This window comes from Salmo salar, chromosome 07, assembly GCF_965601325.2.
Source record: "Salmo salar chromosome 07, fSalSal1, whole genome shotgun sequence".
NCBI lineage: Eukaryota > Metazoa > Chordata > Actinopteri > Salmoniformes > Salmonidae > Salmo > Salmo salar.
Window position 1 is genome coordinate 9,572,014 of NC_138297.1, and position 21,627 is coordinate 9,593,640.

The following is a 21,627-nucleotide window of genomic DNA, read 5'->3' on the forward strand; positions in this document are numbered from 1 at the left end:
TGCTGCTAATAAACATAACAGGAGCTTTGACTAAAGAAAGACGCCTGCGCTTAGACAGGCAGACCCATTCTGATCTTTTACCAACTAATTGGTCTTTTGACCAATCAGATCAGCTCTGAAAAATATCTGATGTGATTGGTGCAAAGACCAACTGCTGGAAGAAAAAATCAGAATTGGGCTGCCTGACTAAATGCAGCCTAAATGAACATTTCACACGTCGCATGCTTCAATTCAGGCAGGAAAAGTGTTCTCTCACTCCCTGGACTAGCTTGGTTCATGTAAGATTTAAGGTCTCTTACCTCGAGCTACTTCCTGTCTGTGACAGCGTCGCCACATGACTTCCTGTTTTGGCCGTTGTAATCTTCAGTAAACTGGAAGGAAATGTTTAGAAATCAGATATGAAATGGAAAGGTGGTTGTTTCCATATAAAGTTGTCTACAACTGTTCGACGTTTGAAATATTCACACCATAAGTCCATCACCACACACAATTTGACTAGCAGCTGGTTCTTAATAGATTAGTTGTTACAATGACCTTAAAAAAAATCTAAACTTTAATTGGGGTGGGATCTTACTTGTTATATTTTGTTGTACCAACTCTGTTGATTATCCTGTTAACATTTTTTAAATAAAGACACTTTGATTATAGCTTTTTAAAGTATATGGTTTGTGTCCAGCCTTAACAGCCAGCTTCCATTGTAGAAAGGATCCCTCCCCACCCGTTGTCTCTGACCCGCCTGCTGCTACTGGGTCCTCTCTCCCCCTCCCCCCGCAGTTGTCTCTGACCCGCCTGCTGCTACTGGGTCCTCTCTCTCCCCCTCCCCCCCAGTTGTCTCTCACCCGCCTGCTGCTACTAGGTCCTCTCTCCCCCTCTCCCCACCCGTTGTCTATGACTCGCCTGCTGCTACTGGGTCCTCTCTCCCCACCCGTTGTCTCTGACCCGCCTGCTGCTACTGGGTCCTCTCTCCCTCTCCCCACCAGTTGTCTCTGACCCGCCTGCTGCTACTGGGTCCTCTCTCCCCCTCTCCCCACCAGTTGTCTCTGACCCGCCTGCTGCTACTGGGTCCTCTCTCCCCCTCCCCCCCAGTTGTCTCTGACCCGCCTGCTGCTACTGGGTCCTCTCTCCCCCCCCCAGTTGTCTCTGACCCACCTGCTGCTACTGCGTCCTCTCTCCCTCCTCTCCCCACCAGTTGTCTCTGACCCGCCTGCTGCTACTGGGTCCTCTCTCCCCCTCCCCCCCAGTTGTCTCTGACCCGCCTGCTGCTACTGCGTCCTCTCTCCCCCTCTCCCCACCCGTTGTCTCTGACCCGCCTGCTGCTACTGGGTCCTCTCTCCTCCCGTTGTCTCTGACCCGCCTGCTGCTACTGGGTCCTCTCTCCCCCTCTCCCCACCCGTTGTCTCTGACCCGCCTGCTGCTACTGGGTCCTCTCTCCCCATCCCCCCCAGTTGTCTCTGACCCGCCTGCTGCTACTGCGTCCTCTCTCCCCCTCTCCCCACCCGTTGTCTCTGACCCGCCTGCTGCTACTGGGTCCTCTCTCCTCCCGTTGTCTCTGACCCGCCTGCTGCTACTGGGTCCTCTCTCCCCCTCTCCCCACCAGTTGTCTCTGACCCGCCTGCTGCTACTGGGTCCTCTCTCCCCCTCTCTCCCCACCCGTTGTCTCTGACCCGCCTGCTGCTACTGGGTCCTCTCTCCCCCTCCCCCCCAGTTGTCTCTGACCCGCCTGCTGCTACTGGGTCCTCTCTCCTCCTCCCCCCGAGTTGTCTCTGACCCGCCTGCTGCTACTGGGTCCTCTCTCCTCCCGTTGTCTCTGACCCGCCTGCTGCTACTGCATCCTCTCTCCCCACCAGTTGTCTCTGACCCGCCTGCTGCTACTGGGTCCTCTCTCCCCCTCAGTTGTCTCTGACCCGCCTGCTGCTACTGGGTCCTCTCCCCACCCGTTGTCTCTGACCCGCCTGCTGCTACTGGGTCCTCTCTCCCTCCTCACCCGTTGTCTCTGGCCGTGTGGTCTCTCTGCTGATGGATTCTCTCCCTCTCCTGCCAGATGAGCAGGGTACCTGGTCTCCTCCTCTCCTCCAGGGTGGGACTGGAGGGGGACGGGTGCGACAGCCCCCCTCCTACCTCCACACTGACAGTAGACCTGGGGGGAAGAGAGAGAGACAGAGAAGGATATGGAGAAAGAGGGTGAGCGTATAAAAAGCACAGTGAAAGAGGGGTGGAAGGTAGCAAAAAGTCAAAATATAAAAAGGGATTGTTGACTGAACAAACACCAAATACTGTGATGTCATATCGTTACTCATCAACATAGCATCCTATTCAGGTGAAAGCTGGCCAGCGGTTAGCTGTTGGTTGTAGTAGCTTGATGTCACATAAGTGTCAATGGCCTTTTCCTCACTGTCCCAGGACTCCACCCCATAGCCAGCGTTTCCCCAAACTCGCACCAAAGGTCGCCCGTTTAGTTTCTCTTCCCTAAGACTACTCAGCTGATTCAGATCATCAACTCATCATCAAGCTTTGATTGAGTCAGCTGTGTAGATCTAGGGGCAAAAAACCAGAACGTGCACCACTTGCTGTCTCCCAGGACAGAGTTTGGGAAACCCTGCCATAACCCTTCAATCCACTGCCTGAACCTCTGCAGCCAACCCAACATCCAGAGATGGGCATGAACACGTTATATTGAGATATAGAGGTGTTAACTAACACATTGCAACTTCTTGATTGTATTTCATTTAAAAAAATATATAAAATGTACTCGAATGGAGGTCAAAACCTGATCTATAACCAAAGATTACAAAATAAAATTATACTGTAAAACAATTAGATTTATTTCAAAACTCTTGACAAAATGTTAAAATATGTAATATTGAGATAGAGAGGGGTTAACTAATACATTGCAACTTCTTTATTTAAGATGTCAAAAATGTAACAAAAAAATTATATATAAAATGGCAAATATTTGATGGCAAGTGCTTCCGATTGGCTGGGGAGGGGAAGGGGCGGGAAGGGGAAGGGGCTGGGGGATTTTCCTCTGGTTGGGTCAGTCAGTGGTGTTAGTAATGGGAACCGCACTCTGTTGACTTTTCCCAGCTCCTCAAACACTCCCTGAGAGAGGCTGACCTTGTAAAACAAGGCAGGGGGAGAGTGTGATCAAAAGACTATCCTTTTCAATCTGAAAACACTGACGGGCGGTTGCTGTGTATGAGACTGTGTACACATAGCCAGCCAGTCAAAACTGCTGAATCCGCAGTGAAACTGTTGCAGGAACACAGTCGAATATGGCAACGACACACACAAACATCACGATCACACAGCCTTGTGGTTACACGGCTGAGAGTGATGTATCCTTGTGCAGTATCAATGGTCTGTGTGTGTGTGTGCGTGTGAGACACAGGAGGCTGGTGAGGGGAGGACAGCTCATAACAAAAGTCCGCAGCGGAGTAAATGGAATGGCATCAAACACCTGGAAACCTTGGATTTGATGTTGCTGATATCATTCCACTGAATCCACTCACTACCATGAGCCTGTCCTCCCCAATTAAGGTGCCACCAACCTCCTGTGTGTGTGTGTGTGTGTGTCTCACCTGCTTCTAGAAGAGTCTTGTGTTTGGGGTGGTGGTGAGGATTCCTCTGTGTTCTCCTGAGAACACCACCATGTCATTGTTAGATACACATCTGCTCTTCATAAGATGTTTATAAAAACACATAAAAAAGAATAAACTTTATAAGCATTCATAAAGGTGTCCTCCTAACCTGCGGGGGCGCTGTGAGGGGGGGAGTGGGACGATTCGTCCTGCAGTCTTCTTTCTCCTCGGTGACGCTGCGGTCTATGAAATCCACCTGCTTGGCCTCCCCATTCACTGTGAAAACCAAGAAAAGAGAGAGGAAAGAGGAGGAGTGGGGAGAGATATTACAGAATGTCTGAGGATATGACCAAGATTTAGAAGAACAAAGCGCCGTCTGTCTCTATTCCTGTTTTGTTACAATAAGCATGTCCCTTTCCTCAGTGAGTGTGCTTATGGGGAGGCAGGTAGCCTAGTGGTTAGAGCGTTGGGTCAGTAACCATCAGGTAGCCTAGTGGTTAGAGCGTTGGGTCAGTAACCAGCAGGTAGTCTAGTGGTTAGAGCGTTGGGTCAGTAACCATCAGGTAGCCTAGTGGTTAGAGCGTTGGGTCAGTAACCATCAGGTAGCCTAGTGGTTAGAGCGTTGGGTCAGTAACCAGCAGGTAAGCCTAGTGGTTAGAGCGTTGGGTCAGTAACCATCAGGTAAGCCTAGTGGTTAGAGCGTTGGGTCAGTAACCATCAGGTAGCCTAGTGGTTAGAGCGTTGGGCCAGTAACCAGCAGGTAGCCTAGTGGTTAGAGCGTTGGGCCAGTAACCAGCAGGTAGCCTAGTGGTTAGAGCGTTGGGCCAGTAACCAGCAGGTAGCCTAGTGGTTAGAGCGTTGGGCCAGTAACCAGCAGGTAGCCTAGTGGTTAGAGCGTTGGGCCAGTAACCAGCAGGTAGCCTAGTGGTTAGAGCGTTGGGCCAGTAACCAGCAGGTAGCCTAGTGGTTAGAGCGTTGGGCCAGTAACCAGCAGGTAGCCTAGTGGTTAGAGCGTTGGGCCAGTAACCAGCAGGTAGCCTAGTGGTTAGAGCGTTGGGCCAGTAACCAGCAGGTAGTCTAGTGGTTAGAGCGTTGGGCCAGTAACCATCAGGTAGCCTAGTGGTTAGAGCGTTGGGCCAGTAACCAGCAGGTAGTCTAGTGGTTAGAGTGTTGGGCCAGTAACCAGCAGGTAGCCTAGTGGTTAAAGCGTTGGGCCAGTAACCAGCAGGTAGCCTAGTGGTTAAAGCGTTGGGCCAGTAACCAGCAGGTAGCCTAGTGGTTAGAGCGTTGGGGCAGTAACCAGCAGGTAGCCTAGTGGTTAGAGCGTTGGGCCAGTAACCAGCAGGTAGCCTAGTGGTTAGAGCGTTGGGCCAGTAACCAGCAGGTAGCCTAGTGGTTAGAGTGTTGGGCCAGTAACCAGCAGGTAGCCTAGTGGTTAGAGCGTTGGGCCAGTAATGCTGTGAATCTTGATTAGAGGACATGAACCACTAGATAGCATCACAAGGAGACCAGTCAGAAATAAAACCCATTGATTCTCCAGTGACTGTATTTTAGCCCATTTTCCCCCTCAGACACAGATTTTAAATGGAGAATCTCCATTGAGAACGCTTTGCAGTCCAGGAGTAATAGCTAAATCGGTCTCAGAAGATGGACCGTAATGTCTAATGGTTGTAAGGGGTTAGTGCTTGGCCGTAATAAAAGCCTGTATCTCTGCCCGGACCAGGGTGTGTGACTAACTGATGTTATAATGTGTGATAGTTTAAAGGGGGTGTGTTGGAGTCCACTACTCACCCGTGTCTGGGGTCTCTGTGAGGGAAGAGTCGTCCTCCACCTCTTCCTCCAGGTTCCTCTGGTCTCTGGTGAGCTCAGCAATACGCAGGGAGCGCTCTGAGAAGTCATCTGCAGACTGGAGACACAGATAGGGAAGGAGAAAGTGGGACAAGCAGGTCTGACACATTTGACGTTTTGTAAGGTTTAAGACATCTGTAGAAAAACGTCTAATTGATTTAAGGCCAATCATTACGACAGATAGTAGTACCACTGTTCTTCACGCAAGGTAGACACACACACAACAAATTAACCGTTAGATTGTCTCACCTCGTTCCCAGACCATCTCTTGCTGCCGCTGTCCACACTGTTGAAGCCAGAGTCCAAACCTCCATACTGAACTGAGAACAGCTCATGGTCCGACAGACTGTCGGGAGACATGAAAACCATACACACACCTACATCAGTATTCAGCACACACTCCACACACTGGTGATGCGTGGGTTGACTCAAAACCTGCAATCCCCGTGGTTATATCCGTGGGTGGCGTGCGGTTTGAATAAAAAAAACAGAACAATGCATTAAAAAAAATCCATAAATGAATAACACTTGTGAAATTCATATCTACAGTATACAGTGAGTTTTTTCCTTCCGTTATCTGTATCTGACATTGCAGTGTAAGAGTAAGCTTTAGGGCTGCCTGAAACCTGGCACAGTGCTGCAAGCGAAAGACAAAGTAGGCGATTACAGCCTCATAACTGGACAACGAGTACTTAGGATTCCCAAACTTTGTTATTTTCGAAGCTGATTTTATTATTTTTATTCAATGTTTTATTTAATTCATATGCAGGTATAAAGGCTATTAGCCACCACAGGCAGTCGGCCTACAAGAGATCTATTCATTGTTTTGCATCGTTTTTTTGGTTTCAGCAATAAGCCTTTTCTAATGAATAGGTCTAGATGCTCTAGAAAAACATAATTGTTTAATACATTATTCAAGGGTAGTAGCGTAATTGTACAGTGTATTTTTATAAAAGCATACGCAAGGTGTCAGTTCAGGTTTATTGTTTGACATTTTTTGTTCAGAAAAACATTAAGCTACGGTTCACAATAGGCATAAATACTCAATAAAATATTGAAGCAAAATGTCATTGTTCAGTAAATGTTCAAGAGGAAAAGGGAACTGTGTGGTACTATCGGTGAGGGTCAGGCTAATATTATTTTGTATATTGACTCAGCGGCTGTACAGGCCGGTAGGCCTCGGTAGCCAGCGGCTGTACAGGCCGGTAGGCCTCGGTAGCCAGCGGCTGTACAGGCCCTTACTGATCTGTTATTATTCATTGACCTATTTTTTCTCCATGTGATTCCTCTGCTATCTCCCTCCCTCCTGTCATCATGTAATTAACTGTTACATTAAAAAGGTACCAAAGTAAAGATTATTAGATCAACTCTATATCTTCTCTTCCCTCTCCTCTCCCTCTATTAAACCATGTAGGTCTCAGGGCTCTCCCCCTCTCCCCTCCTCCCTTGCTCACCAGCTAGTGAACCCTGTAGGTGTCAGGGCTCTCTCCCTCCCCCTCTCCCTCCCCTCTCTCACCAGCTAGTGAACCCTGTAGGTCTCAGGGCTCCCCCCTCTCCCTCCCTCTCTCACCAGCTAGTGAACCCTGTAGGTCTCAGGACTCTCTCCCTCCCCCTCTCCTCTCTCACCAGCTAGTGAACCCTGTAGGTCTCAGGACTCTCTCCCTCCCCCTCTCCTCTCTCACCAGCTAGTGAACCCTGTAGATCTCAGGGCTCTCTCCCTCCCCCTCTCCCTCCCCTCTCTCACCAGCTAGTGAACCCTGTAGGTCTCAGGACTCTCTCCCTCCCCCTCTCCTTGCTCACCAGCTAGTGAAGCCTGTAGGTCTCAGGACTCTCTCCCTCCCCCCTCTCCTACCCCTCCCCTCTCACCAGCTAGTGAACCCTGTAGGTCTCAGGACTCTCTCCCTCCCCCTCTCCTTGCTCACCAGCTAGTGAAGCCTGTAGGTCTCAGGACTCTCTCCCTCCCCCTCTCCTCTCTCACCAGCTAGTGAAGCCTGTAGGTCTCAGGGCTCTCTCCCTCCCCCTCTCCCTCCCCTCTCTCACCAGCTAGTGAACCCTGTAGGTCTCAGGACTCTCTCCCTCCCCCTCTCCTTGCTCACCAGCTAGTGAACCCTGTAGGTCTCAGGGCTCTCTCCCTCCCCCTCTCCTCTCTCACCAGCTAGTGAACCCTGTAGGTCTCAGGACTCTCTCCCTCCCCCTCTCCTTGCTCACCAGCTAGTGAAGCCTGTAGGTCTCAGGACTCTCTCCCTCCCCCTCTCCCTCTCTCACCAGCTAGTGAACCCTGTAGGTCTCAGGGCTCTCTCCCTCCCCCTCTCCCTCTCTCACCAGCTAGTGAACCCTGTAGGTCTCAGGGCTCTCTCCCTCCCCCTCTCCCTCCCCTCTCTCACCAGCTAGTGAACCCTGTAGGTCTCAGGGCTCTCTCCCTCTCCCTCCCCTCTCTCACCAGCTAGTGAACCCTGTAGGTCTCAGGGCTCTCTCCCTCCCCCTCTCCTTGCTCACCAGCTAGTGAAGCCTGTAGGTCTCAGGACTCTCTCCCTCCCCCTCTCCTCTCTCACCAGCTAGTGAAGCCTGTAGGTCTCAGGGCTCTCTCCCTCCTCCCTCTCTCACCAGCTAGTGAAGCCTGTAGGTCTCAGGGCTCTCTCCAGCTCCTCCTGGCTCCTCTTGCAGGCCACAATGTTGAGGAACTTGAAGATGTGGTACTTCCCCTTCGAGCAGATCTGGGCAGGCGGTTGCTGCAGGGGGTTGTTGTCCAAGACTATGGTCTGGAGTTGGTGCAGGTGACGGTAGCACACGGGCACGTGGGAGATGTGGTTACAGGAGACGTCTAACCGGACCAGGGGCAACTCGGACAACTCTGAGCGGTAGAGAGAGAGACAGAGAGACAGAGAGACAGAGAGACAGAGAGACAGAGAGACAGAGAGACAGAGAGACAGAGAGAGAGAGAGAGAGCGAGAGAGAGAGATGGGTGGTGGGTTTAAGTTTAGTATCAAGATGATATCTAATCATTATGGAAATGACTATCATGGGAAATAATAAAATGTACTTTTGTCACTATCAATTCAATGTTTTAATAGCCTTGAGGGGGAGGGGGGCTTTTATTTAAAAACTATGATTTTATTCAATTCAAATAAAGGCCTGAATGATCTTTTGTCAAACCGTGTTGACTCAAATGGAGTTGCTACAGTGGTTGTAACCCATGTTATATTGTTTTGAGAAGCTGGAGAAGAGCTCAGGACAGGATTAGTGTGTGGAGGGGTGCTATGAGGCCAGAGCTATACTGGTAAAGTACAGATCATACGGTCACAAGCAGCTGGCTTGTTTCGCTGGGGGATTTCACTGCTGTTTGTTTACAAGTACTGTATGGTTTTGTTTAGGGTAAAATGATCTGGCAATGGTACTTAGACCTATATCTCTGAAGTAGTCTGGTCTGTTTGACAACAGGGTCAGAGAAGAGACATTAGGGTTAGTAGAGTGTCAACCTCTGGGTTAGAAACAGTTGGACTTTAGCCTAATTTATACACTATACACAAAAAAGTATGTGGACACGCCTTTAAAATGAGTGGATTCGGCTATTTCAGCCCCACCCGTTGCTGACAGGTGTATAAAAATCGAGCACATCGCCATGCAATCTCCATAGACAAACATTGGCAGTAGAATGGCCTTACTGAAGAGCTCAGTGACTTTCAACGTGGCACCGTCACAGGATGCCACCTTTCCAACAAGTCAGCTGGTCAAATTTCTGCCCTGCTAGAGCTGCCCCGGTCAACTGTAAGTGCTGTTATTGTGAAGTGGAAATGTCTTGGAGCAACAACGGCTCAACCGCGAAGTGGTAGGCCACACAAGTTCACAGAACAGGACCGCCGAGTGCTGAAGCACGTAAAAATTGTCTGTCCTCGGTTGCAACATTCAGTACGGAGGTTCCAAACTGCCTCTGGAAGCAACATCAGCACGAGAACTGTTCGTCGGGAGATTCATGAAATGGGTTTCCATGGCGCTACAGCATACAATGACATTCTAGACTTTGTGGCAACAGTTTGGAGAAGGCCCTTTCCTGTTTCAGCATGACAATGCCACCGTGCACAAAGCGAGATCGGTTTGGAAGAACTTGACTGGCCTGCACAGAGCCCTGACTTCAACCCCATCTAACGACTTTGGGATGAATTAAAACGCGAGCCAGGCCGAAATCGCCAAACATCAGTGCCCGACCTTACTAATACTCGTGACTGAATGGAAGCAAGTCACTGCAGCAATGTTCAGAAGAGTGGAGGCTGTTATAGCAGCAATGTTCAGAAGAGTGGAGGCTGTTATAGCAGCAATGTTCAGAAGAGTGGAGGCTGTTATAGCAGCAAAGGGGGGGGACCAACTCCATATTAATGCCCATGATTTTAGAATGAGATGTTTGACGAGCAGGTGTCCACATACATTTTGGTCATGTAGTGTATCATGTGTAGTTCTTGCGTTAGGTACTGCACATCTCTAAACAAAACAGCACCATAATCACCATTTTGCACGGTTGGGTAGCCATAATATGCAGATGTGTACAGCCCCACAATTCCACAAGTAAATAGATCACTGTTTTGCTTTTGGGTTCCTGCATTGCGTAGTACGGTATAAATGAGACTTTATATAGGGAAGAACGGATGACAGTCTCATGGGGGCATTACAGACAGGTCCAGGATCTAGTGCTAGGGTCAATAACAAGATTAAGTACCAAAGTAGCTTAGTGGTATAGAGGGATAAAGCTATAGAGGGCAGGGACACGTTGACACACAGAGTCGGGTAACAACCCCTAGTGTGGCCGAGGGTAAACTGCAGCCAAATTGGTTTTAGAAATAAAAAGATTGTATATTATCCCAAAATTATAATCTAACGTTTTTGATAAATTTAATTAGAAAAATGACATTTTATAGAGTAAATGTATTATTGGTTTCTTTTCATTTTGACAAGAGATGAATGTGTAATGAATTGAAGGTTATTTGTTGATGTAGAGATTGTAAAGGGATAATCCACTAAATCCTATGCTTAATAAATGTTAAAACACTAATATGTGAAGACATTTTTTGTGAACAAGGTCGGTAGCGACACGCTAAAACTGTTGTGGAGATCTTCTGCTGCTCAAATCAACTAGAAAACCCACAATGCAATGTTCTCCCTCTGGGCTAGCTGGCTAGCTAGCTACACACAATAATACCAAAGTGAATATCAGCATGTGAAGTAGCTAGTTAGCGGTAAAAAAAATAATTAAAAAAAATAATTAAAAAAAAAATAAAATAAAAATCGCCTAAACAAACTGCCCTATCCATTTAGGAATCTCTCACAGAGTTCGACTTTCAGTTCACCTTTGCCCAGAGCGATGCAGAGTACGTTGCTATGACAACAACAGCCCTTTCCCACACTCACACAGGGCGCATTGCGAGATATTACTTAATAATTATGTACACTGTTTAGATTGAGCACGTCTAACCTAAATAAACATTTTGTCATGACGATAGAAAAAAACAGATGTATGTGTTCTAGACAGGTACGGCCATACCATCTATTGGCTGATGTGGTGATCTGGCCTGGAGGCAACCGTTTTAAAAGCTTTATGAAATGTGATCGTGTATTACCCCTCCTCTCCAGTGACGAGAACCATGTGGCTATGACGCGTTCCTTCAGGATTTCACTGACGGACCACTTAGAAGTTAAATCACAGCGGGGAGAATTGTTATTTTACCCACTGACAGACGATCGGCTTCTCACCAAATTGATACGAGTTATGATTTTTTTATTTCTGGGGGGTGGACTATCCCTTTAAGATTGTGTCATTCGATTTGGGGTGGGATCGCGAGACATTTTTGAGAAAAACACAGACCTGCTGGAAAAAGTTTGAATACCACTGGTATATTAATTGAAAGTAGGGGTCAAAGGTCAGGTGTGTGTGTGTCTCTCACCCTCTGGCAGCGTGGTGAGCTGGTTCCGCCTCAAGTTGAGGTCTCTCAGACACTCCAGCTGACCTAGCTCCACAGGCAAACACTGCAGGCCATTACAACTCACATCCTACAGGACAGAGGAAAACCAATTCATCAAAAGTTACTAACAGCAACCCAGGCCTTGGCTATACCCCAAAGACTATGCAAGAAAGAAGGTCAAGAGAAAGAACGTGAGAGAGAGAAGGTAAAGAGAGAGAAAAGGGGCGATAGGACAGAGGGGAGATGCAGTACGTTAGAAATGTGGGGGGGGGGGGGGGGGGACGGACGGACAGGACTGTGAGCCAGCCAGTGAGGGTAGAGAGTGGAAAGATGGACAGCCAGGACAGCGAGAGACAGCTAGGACAGAGGGAGAGAGGAAGACAGGAAGACAGACAGGAATTGTAAGATGAAGAGTGAGAGAGACAGGACTGTGAGCCAGCCAGAGAGGGTAGAGAGCAGAAAGATGGACAGCCAGGACAGCGAGAGAGAGGAAGACAGACAGGACTGTGAGCCAGCCAGTGAGGGTAAAGAGAGGAAAGATAGATGGCAGGACAGACAGAAGAGAGGAACAGATAGAGAACGTAAAGTAAACATGACCAGAGTAACAGACTGCAAGAGAGATAACTAGAGCAGAGAGAGAGAGAGACAGTGACAGATACCTAGAGAAAACAGAGATCAGACAGCCCTGTGCAGTGGGTAACCTGGGGAAGTGGGTAACCTGGAGAAGTGGGTAACCTGGAGAAGTGGGTAACCTGAGGCAGTGGGGAAGTGGGTAACCTGGAGAAGTGGGTAACCTGGAGAAGTGGGTAACCTGGAGAAGTGGGTAACCTGGAGAAGTGGGTCAGTGGGTAACCTGGAGAAGTGGGTAACCTGGAGAAGTGGGTAACCTGGAGAAGTGGGTCAGTGGGTAACCTGGAGAAGTGGGTAACCTGGAGAAGTGGGTAACCTGGAGAAGTGGGTCAGTGGGTAACCTGGAGAAGTGGGTAACCTGAGGCAGTGGGTCAGTGGGTAACCTGAGGCAGTGGGTCAGTGGGTAACCTGGAGAAGTGGGTAACCTGGAGAAGTGGGTCAGTGGGTAACCTGGAGAAGTGGGTAACCTGGAGAAGTGGGTCAGTGGGTAACCTGGAGAAGTGGGTAACCTGGAGAAGTGGGTCAGTGGGTAACCTGAGGCAGTGGGTCAGTGGGTAACCTGGAGAAGTGGGTAACCTGAGGCAGTGGGTCAGTGGGTAACCTGGAGAAGTGGGTAACCTGGAGAAGTGGGTCAGTGGGTAACCTGAGGCAGTGGGTCAGTGGGTAACCTGGAGAAGTGGGTAACCTGAGGCAGTGGGTCAGTGGGTAACCTGAGGCAGTGGGTCAGTGGGTAACCTGGAGAAGTGGGTAACCTGAGGCAGTGGGTCAGTGGGTAACCTGGAGAAGTGGGTAACCTGAGGCAGTGGGTCAGTGGGTAACCTGAGGCAGTGGGTCAGTGGGTAACCTGGAGAAGTGGGTAACCTGAGGCAGTGGGTCAGTGGGTAACCTGAGGCAGTGGGTAACCTGAGGCAGTGGGTCAGTGGGTAACCTGAGTCAGTGGGTAACCTGAGGCAGGGGGTCAGTGGGTAACCTGAGGCAGGGGGTAACCTGAGGCAGTGGGTAACCTGAGGCAGTGGGTCAGGGGGTAACCTGAGGCAGGGGGTCAGTGGGTAACCTGAGGCAGTGGGTAACCTGAGGCAGTGGGTCAGGGGGTAACCTGAGGCAGTGGGTAACCTGAGGCAGTGGGTCAGGGGGTAACCTGAGGCAGTGGGTAACCTGAGGCAGTGGGTAACCTGAGGCAGTGGGTCAGTGGGTAACCTGAGGCAGGGGGTGTGTATTACTACGTACCAGCTGTCGGAGGTGTGTGAGGGTATGTATGGAGGTGGGCAGGGCCGACAGCTTGTTGTTGCTGACGATCAGGACTCTCAGGAGGGGGAGCTGACACATCGAGGGGGGCAGGCTGGAGAGGAGGTTACGGCTGCAACGACGGGGACACACACACACAGAACAATTATGAATAGCAATACACGGACGCGCAGGCAACTGAAGGAGTGAAGGAAAAGGGATGTTACCTGAGGTTGAGGTAGGTGAGAGCCTGTAGGTGGCAGAGGTTGGGGGTGAGGGAGCGAACACAGTTGTTGTACAAGCTGAGCGTCTCCAAGGAGATGAACTGGCACAGCTCCTCTGGCAGCTCGCACAGACGGTTCTTAGAAAGGTCTGAAACGAGAAGGACCAATCACAGTCAATAACACTGGTAGAGTCGACAACGGCAACCAATCACAGTCAATAACACTGGTAGAGTCGACAACGGCAACCAATCACAGTCAATAACACTGGTAGAGTCGACAACGGCAACCAATCACAGTCAATAACACTGGTAGAGTCGACAACGGCAACCAATCACAGTCAATAACACTGGTAGAGTCGACAACGGCAACCAATCACAGTCAATAATACTGCCATGAGAAACAAAAATAATCAATCACGATCAATGATAGTGTTATTAGAGACGAAGAGAACCAATCACAGTCAATAATATTGCCATGAGAAACAGAAAAGGACCAATCACACATCAATGATACTGACATGAGACAAAGGATCAATTAATTGAACGGCTCGTCAGACCAGCACACACAGCAACACACACACGGTTCTTGGGCATCGCCAGCAGTCATAGTCATAGTTTGAAATGTTGGATTCTTCATCAGCAATATGAACGCAGCAATATGAACGCATCTGAACCAGAGTAGGGAAAAACCCACCCTTTCCAAAGCATTGGCCAAACATGAACAAAAGAGCTCAAAGATGCAAACTGAGATTCCACTGACAGATCCTGGCAGACAGGACTCCACCAAGGCCGTGTGTCCATTTGAGAGCACAGACACAATCTGGGCTTTTCCAAATATAGGCTGAATAGCCTGCTTCGCAGCTGCAGCACCTTTCTGAATGGATGAATGGATGGATGGATGGATGGATGGATGGATGGAAGCCCCGGTCAACTCTCTCAACATTCTCCCTCCCTCTATCCTACTCTCACATCCAAGTCCTCTCCCTTTTCCTCTCTCCAGCATTTGTGTCTCCTTTTCGCACCATCAGTCTCCCAGTAAAATCCTAGTAAAATTAGAGAAGTATTTGGTTTTAAATATACTTAAATATCAAAAGTAAATGTAATTTCTAAAATATACTTCAGTATCAAAAGTAAAAATGTAATTAAGCAAACCAGACCAGCACCGTGTTCTAGGTAAATGTCAGGGGCACACTCCATAATTTACAAACGAAGCATGTGTTTAGTGAGTCCACCAGATCAGAGACAGTTGGGATGTTCTCTTGATACATGTGTGAATTAGACCATTTTCCTGTCCTGCTAAGCATTCAAAATGTAATGAGTACCTTTGAGTGTCAGGGAAAATGCATGGAGTATAAAGTACATGCATTTTCTTTAGGAATGTAGTGAAGTAAAAGTTGTCAAAAATATAAATTGTGAGGTAAAGTACAGATACTCCCAAAAACTACTTAAGTAGTACTTTCAAGTATTTTTACACCACTGATAAAAAGGGATTTCATTACGCTCACCAAAATAACATTTTTTCACATGCGCCACTAAAAATGGACGCCAACATTCCAGCGGAATCCTGATTGTGTGTGTGTCTTGTGATTCACCCAGTAGCTGATGGCACTAGGGGTAGCCTATATGAGTATGTGTAGTACACTGTGTGTATACAGTAAGCAGGAATGAGCGTACATGTCCATACAATAGCTATGCAAGTGAGTGTGAGACCTTACAATGGCTATTAGGAGTATATCCTGCCTATACACACACACACACACACACACACACACACTACCGTTCAAAAGTTTGGGGTCGCTTAAAAAAAAATGTCCTTGTTTTAAATGACTATTGTAGCTGGAAACGGCTGATTTTTAATGGAATGTCGACATAGGCGTACAGAGGCCCATTATCAGCAACCATCACTCCTGTGTTCCAATGGCAAGTTGTGTTAGCTAATCCAAGTTCATCATTTTAAAAAGGCTAATTGATCATTAGAAAACCCTTTTGGAATTATGTTAGCACAGCTGAAAACTGTTGTTCTGATTAAAGAAGCAATACAACTGGCCTTCTTTAGACTAGTTGAGTATCTGGAGCATCAGCATTTGTGGGTTCGATTACAGGATCTAAATGGCCAGAAACAAAGGCCTTTGAGAAATTGCCAAGAAATTTAAGATTTCGTACAACGTTGTGTACTACTCCCTTCACAGAACAGCGCAAACTGGCTCTAACCAGAATAGAAAGAGGAGTGGGAGGCCCCGGTGCACAACTGAGCAAGAGGACAAGTACATTAGAGAGTGTCTAGTTTGAGAAACAGACGCCTCACAAGTCCTCAACTGGCAGCTTCATTAAGTTGTACCCGCAAAACACCAGTCTCAACGTCAACAGTGAAGAGGTGACTCCGGGATGCTGGCCTTCTAGGCAAAGTTCCTCTGTCCAATGTCTGTGTTCTTTTGCCAATCTTAATCTTTTCATTTTATTGGCAAGTCTGAGATATGGCTTTTTCTTTGCAATGCTTGATGGTAAACTTGGATTAGCTAACACAACGTGCCATTGGAACACAGGAGTGATGGTTGCTGATAATGGGCTTCTGTACGCCTACGTAGATATTCCATTAAAAAATCTGCTGTTTCCAGCTACAATAGTCATTTACAACATTAACAATGTCTACACTGTATTTCTGATCGATTTCATGTTATTTTAATGGACAAAAAAAAAAGTGCTTTTCTTTCGAAAACAAGGACATTTCTAAGTGACCCCAAACTTTTGAACGGTAGTGTAAATACAGCAACGTTAACAGTCAAAAGTTGACACACCTACTCATTCCAGGGTTTTTCTTTATTTTTACTATTTTCTACATTGTAGAATAATAGCAAAGACATCAAAACTATGAAATAACACATGGAATCATGTAGTAACCAACACACACAAAAAAAGTGTTAAATCAAAATATGTTATATGTGAGATTCTTCAAAGTAGCCAACCTTTGCCTTAATGAAAGCTTTGCACACTCTTGGCATTCTCTCAAGCTGCTTCATGAGGTAGTCACCTGGAATGCATTTCAATTAACAGGTGTGCCTTCTAAAAAAAAAAAAAAAAAAAAGTTAATTTGTGGATTTTATTTCCTTCTTAATGTGTTTGAGCCAGTCAGTTGTGTTGTGACAAGATAGGGGTGGAATACAGTAGATGGTCTTTTACCAAATAGGGCTAAGTCCATATTATGGCATGAACAGCTCAAATAAGCAAAGAGAAACGACATTCCATCATTACTTTAAGGCATGAAGGTCAGTTAACTTCTTTGGGATAGGTAGCAGTATTTTCACGTCCGGATATAAAACGTACCCGATTTAATCTGGTTACTACTCCTGCCCAGAAAGTAGAATATGCATATAATTAGTAGATGTGGATATAAAACACTCTGAAGTTTCTAAAACTGTTTGAATGGTGTCTGTGAGTATAACAGAACTCATATGGCAGGCCAAAACCTGAGAAGATTCCATACAGGAAGTGCCCTGTCTGACAATTTGTTGTCCTTATGTTGCATCTCTATCAAAAATACAGCATCTGTGCTGTAACGTGACATTTTCTAAGGCTTCCATTGGCTCTCTAAAGCCGCCAGAAAGTGGAATGGGGTGTCTGCTGTCTCTGGGCGAAGAACAGCAGGAGAATTTGTAAGTGGTCAGCCTGGGGACAGTGACACTGGAGATGCGCCTTCACGAGAATTCTCCATTTTTTTTCTTTCAGCCTTTGAATGAATACAACGTTGCCCGGTTGGAATATTATCGCTATTTTACGAGAAAAATAGCATAAAAATTTATTTTAAACAGCGTTTGACATGCTTCGAAGTACGGTAATGGAATATTTTGAATTTTTTTGTCATGAAATGTGCTCGCGCGTCACCCTTCGGATAGTGACCTGAACGCACGAACAAAACGGAGCTATTTGAATATAACTATGGATTATTTGGAACCAAAACAACATTGGGTGTTGAAGTAGAAGTCCTGGGAGTGCATTCTGACGAAGAACAGCAAAGGTAATCCAATTTTTCTAATAGTAATTCTGAGTTTAGGTTGTCCCAAACTTGGTGGGTGTCAAAATAGCTAGCCGTGATGGCCGAGCTATGTACTCAGAATATTGCAAAATGTGCTTTTCGCCGAAAAGCTATTTTAAAATCTGACACCGCGATTGCATAAAGGAGTTCTGTATCTATAATTCTATAATTCTTAAAATAATTGTTATGTATTTTGTGAACGTTTATCATGAGTAATTTAGTAAATTCACCGGAAGTTTTCGGTGGGTATGCTAGTTCTGAACATCACATGCTAATGTAAAAGCTGGTTTTTGATATTAATATGAACTTGATTGAACAAAACATGCATGTATTGTATAACATAATGTCCTAGGAGGAGTGTCATCTGATGAAGATCATCAAAGGTTAGTGCTGCATTTAGCTGTGGTTTTGGTGACATATATGCTTGCTTGGAAAATGGCTGTGTGATTATTTGTGTCTATGTACTCTCCTGACATAATCGAATGTTTTGCTTCGCTGTAAAGCCTTTGTGAAATCGGACAATGTAGTTAGATTAACGAGAGTCTTATCTTTAAAATGGTGTAAAATAGTTGATTGTTTAAGAACATTGAATTGTGGTATTTTAGTTGGTTTTGTATTTCGCGCCGTGTGATGCCATTGGCTGTTGGCTAGGGGTTCCGCAGGCGGAACGGGGTTCCGCTAGCGGAACGTCTGTCCTCAACAGGTTAATCGGAAAATTTCAAGAAGGTTTCTTCATGTGCAGTCGCAAAAGCCATCAAGCACTATGATGAAACTGGCTCTCATGAGGACCGCCACTGGAAGACCAAGAGTTACCTCTGCTGCAGAGGATAAGTTCATTAGAGTTACCAGCCTCAGATTGCAGGCCAAATAAATAATTCAGAGTTCAAGTAACAGACACATCTCAACATCAACTGTTCAGAGGAGACTGCGTGAATCAAACCTTCATGGCCGAATTGCTGCAAAGAAACCACTACTAAAGGACACCAATAAGATGAAGAGAATTGCTTGGGCCAAGAAACACAAGCAATGGACATTAGACTGGTGGAAATCTGTCCGTTGGTCTGATGAGTCCAAATTTGAGATATTTGGTTCCAACCGCTGTGTCTTTTTGAGACACAGAGTAGGTCAATGGATGATCTCGACATGTGTGGTTCCCACTGTGAAGCATGGAGGAAGTGTAATGTGTGGGGGTGCTTTTCTGGTGACACAGTCCACAGTTCATTCAGAATTCAAGGCAAACTTAACCAGCATGGCTACCACAGCATTTGGCATCAATACGCAACGCCATTTGGTTTGCACTTAGTGGAACTATCATTTGTTTTTCAACAGGACAATGACACAACACCTCCAGGCTGTGTAAGGGCTATTTGACCAAGAAGGAGAGTGATTGAGTGCTGCAGCAGATGACCTGGCCTTCACAATCCCCCGACCTCAACCAAATTGAGATGGTTTGGGATGAGTTGGACCGCAGAGTGAAGGAAAAGCTGCCAAAAGTGCTCAGCATATGATAACTTCTTCAAGACTGTTGGAAAATCATTCCAGGTGAAGCTGGTTGAGAGAATGCCAAGAGTGTGCAAAAGTGTCAAGGCAAAGGGTGGCTACTTTGAAGAACCTAAAAAACTATTTTGATTTGTTTAACACTTTTCTAGTTACTACATCATTCCATATGTGTTACTTCATAGTTTGTCTTTCTACAATGTAGAAAATAGTGAAAATAAAGAAAACCCTTGAAGGTGTGTCCAAACTTTTAACTGGTACTGTATATACAAGTCGTTATGCTAAGAGCTCTCCCTTTCTGTCTCCATTGTCTTACTGCTAGAGTGGGGCTGGGTGAACAATGGAGGGGTGAATGGAGTGTTGATCCTGTGTGCTCAGAGTCCCTGCACTCTCCCCTGAAGAAACCCCTCCTCCCATCTTCTACCCCCGTCCTCTATTCCCCTCCCCCCGTACTCAATCCACTCCCCCCTCCAAGTCCTATTCCCGGCCGGACCGACCGACACTCCGCTCTCACTCCAGAGCTTTTGTCCTGCTGTTTGATTTGGCAAGGAAGTGTTTCGGAACAAACTCACTCGCAACCCCTATACACCCCCCCCCCCCCCACACACACACACACACACCTCTCTCTTGTCCAAGTCCCACTCGAAACTGAGGCCTCCCATCTGTAGCTGAGATGTGGCAGGGCGGTTTAAGGCCTTTCCCCGGCCCAAGTGCGATAACGAACAACTGACACAGCCGCTATCTAACGATCGTACACATGGGAAAAGCTTCGTTTTTTTGAGGAATGGGAGCTGGCTGTGCTGACAGCGGGTATTGAAATGTCCTGCATCCGGCTGGCATTCCAGAGCAGAACAGAGCTCGAGAGAGAGAGAGGCGGCGGCCAACTAACAGGGTTCCGTGGAGACCAGAGATTTCAATTATTGAGTTTAAATCAGAGTGGCTACTCGCCAACACGACCAGTCAAAATCTGTCTGTTCAAGCTAGAGGACTTGGCAGATCGGCAGTACAGACTTCAGGCAACTTCTGTCCCAACAGTTGTGGTTACACATATCGTCACGTGTGTCAAATACAACAGCTGTACACCTTACTGTGAAATGCTTTCACAAACATGTACTTGATGGTTGTTTTCCTCTAGGATGAACAAAATTGTATAAAAAAAATATACATTTACATAAGTATTCAGACTCTTTGCTATGAGACTCGAAATTGAGCTCAGGTGCATCTTGTTTCCATTTATCATCCTTGAGATGTTTATTCAACTTGGAGTCCACCTGTGGTAAATTCAATTGATTGGACATGATTTGGAAAGGCACACACCTGTCTATATAAAGGTCCCACAGTTGACAGTGCATGGCAGAGCAAAAACCAAGCCATGAGGCTGAAGGAATTGTCCATAGCGCGAGACATGATTGTGTCAACGCACAGATCTGGGGAAGGGTACCAAAACATTTCTGCAGCATTAAAGGTCCAAGAACACAGTGGCCTCCCTCTTTCTTAAATGGAAGAAGTGGTTCCAAACTAAGATTCTCCTAGAGCTGGCCGCCTGGCCAAATGGGGAGGAAAGGCCTTGGTCAGGGAGGTGACCAAGAACCCAATGGTCACTCTGACAAAGCTCCAGAGTTCTTCTGTAGAGATGGGAGAACCTTCCAGAAAGACGACCATCTCTACAGCACTCCTCCAATCAGGCCTTTATGGTAGAGCGGCCAGACCAAAGCAACGCAGTTAAAAAAGGCACATGAAAGCCCGCTTGGAGTTTGCCAAAAGGCAGCTAAAAGACTCTCAGACCATGAGAAACAAGATTCTCTGGTCTGATGAAACCAAGATTGAACTTTTTGGCCTGAATGCCAAGCGTCACATCTAGAAGAAACCTGGCACCATCCCTATGGTAAAGCATGGTGGTGGAAGCATCATGCTGTGGGGATGTTTTTCAGCGGCAGGGACTGGGAGACTATTCAGGATCGAGGGAAAGATGAACGGAGCAAAGTACAGAGAGGTCCTTAATGAAAACCTGCTCCAGAGCACTCAGGACCTCAGACTGGGGCGAAGGCTCACCTTCCAACAGGATAACGACCCTAAGCACACAGCCAAGACAAGGCAGGAGTGGCTTCGGGACAAGTCTCTGAATATCCTTGAGTGGCCCAGTCAGAGCCCGGACTTCTACGTCTCTGGAGAAACCTGAAAATAGCGGTGCAGCGGATTTCTGTTTATTTAAATCAATTTTAAAATAAGGCTGTAACAAAACGTGGAAAAAAATAAAGGGGTCTGAATAGTTTCTGAATGTACCGTATACATCCTGAACTTTCTTATATTTTTCAGTTATAGAACAGAAGTGTAAAAACAAACTTCCTTTTTATTAAAATGTTTTACAATCTGTTGTTCCATTAATGAATATATAATGCATGTGTTTTTATGGGCTAATAGCAGTAAGGCCAAATTCTATGTTTCATCAAATAGTTTTTGTATACATCTTTCTTTTTTTTTAGATGCTTAGAGATCCTAAAATTCTTAAATCAAATGATCCTTGGAATGACCTTCTTAAAACAATTCCATGTTAGCTTAGTAGAAACCCAGCCTTGGGCCCTTTGGGGTTTTTAAGAAACACACACACACACACAAGGCTAGCATGTAACCAGACTAATCTATAGGCAC

The 21,627-nt window shown here is 46.7% G+C and overlaps 1 protein-coding gene across 2 annotated transcripts in view; it reads right to left on the reverse strand.

Moving 5' to 3' along the window:
• lrch4 (leucine-rich repeats and calponin homology (CH) domain containing 4) overlaps window positions 1-21,627 on the reverse strand; it is a 51,979-nt gene that overhangs the window by 6,782 nt on the left and 23,570 nt on the right. For both annotated transcript variants that reach the window (XM_014206464.3, XM_014206463.3), the window contains exons 2-11: window positions 13,456-13,600; window positions 13,232-13,361; window positions 11,357-11,462; window positions 8,031-8,277; window positions 5,676-5,772; window positions 5,370-5,484; window positions 3,748-3,854; window positions 3,579-3,634; window positions 1,985-2,137; window positions 300-371 (exon numbers count right to left, since the gene is read on the reverse strand). In XM_014206464.3, the coding sequence (XP_014061939.2) occupies window positions 300-371; window positions 1,985-2,137; window positions 3,579-3,634; window positions 3,748-3,854; window positions 5,370-5,484; window positions 5,676-5,772; window positions 8,031-8,277; window positions 11,357-11,462; window positions 13,232-13,361; window positions 13,456-13,600 (1,228 nt within the window). The remainder of the gene's footprint in view (window positions 1-299; window positions 372-1,984; window positions 2,138-3,578; window positions 3,635-3,747; window positions 3,855-5,369; window positions 5,485-5,675; window positions 5,773-8,030; window positions 8,278-11,356; window positions 11,463-13,231; window positions 13,362-13,455; window positions 13,601-21,627) is intronic.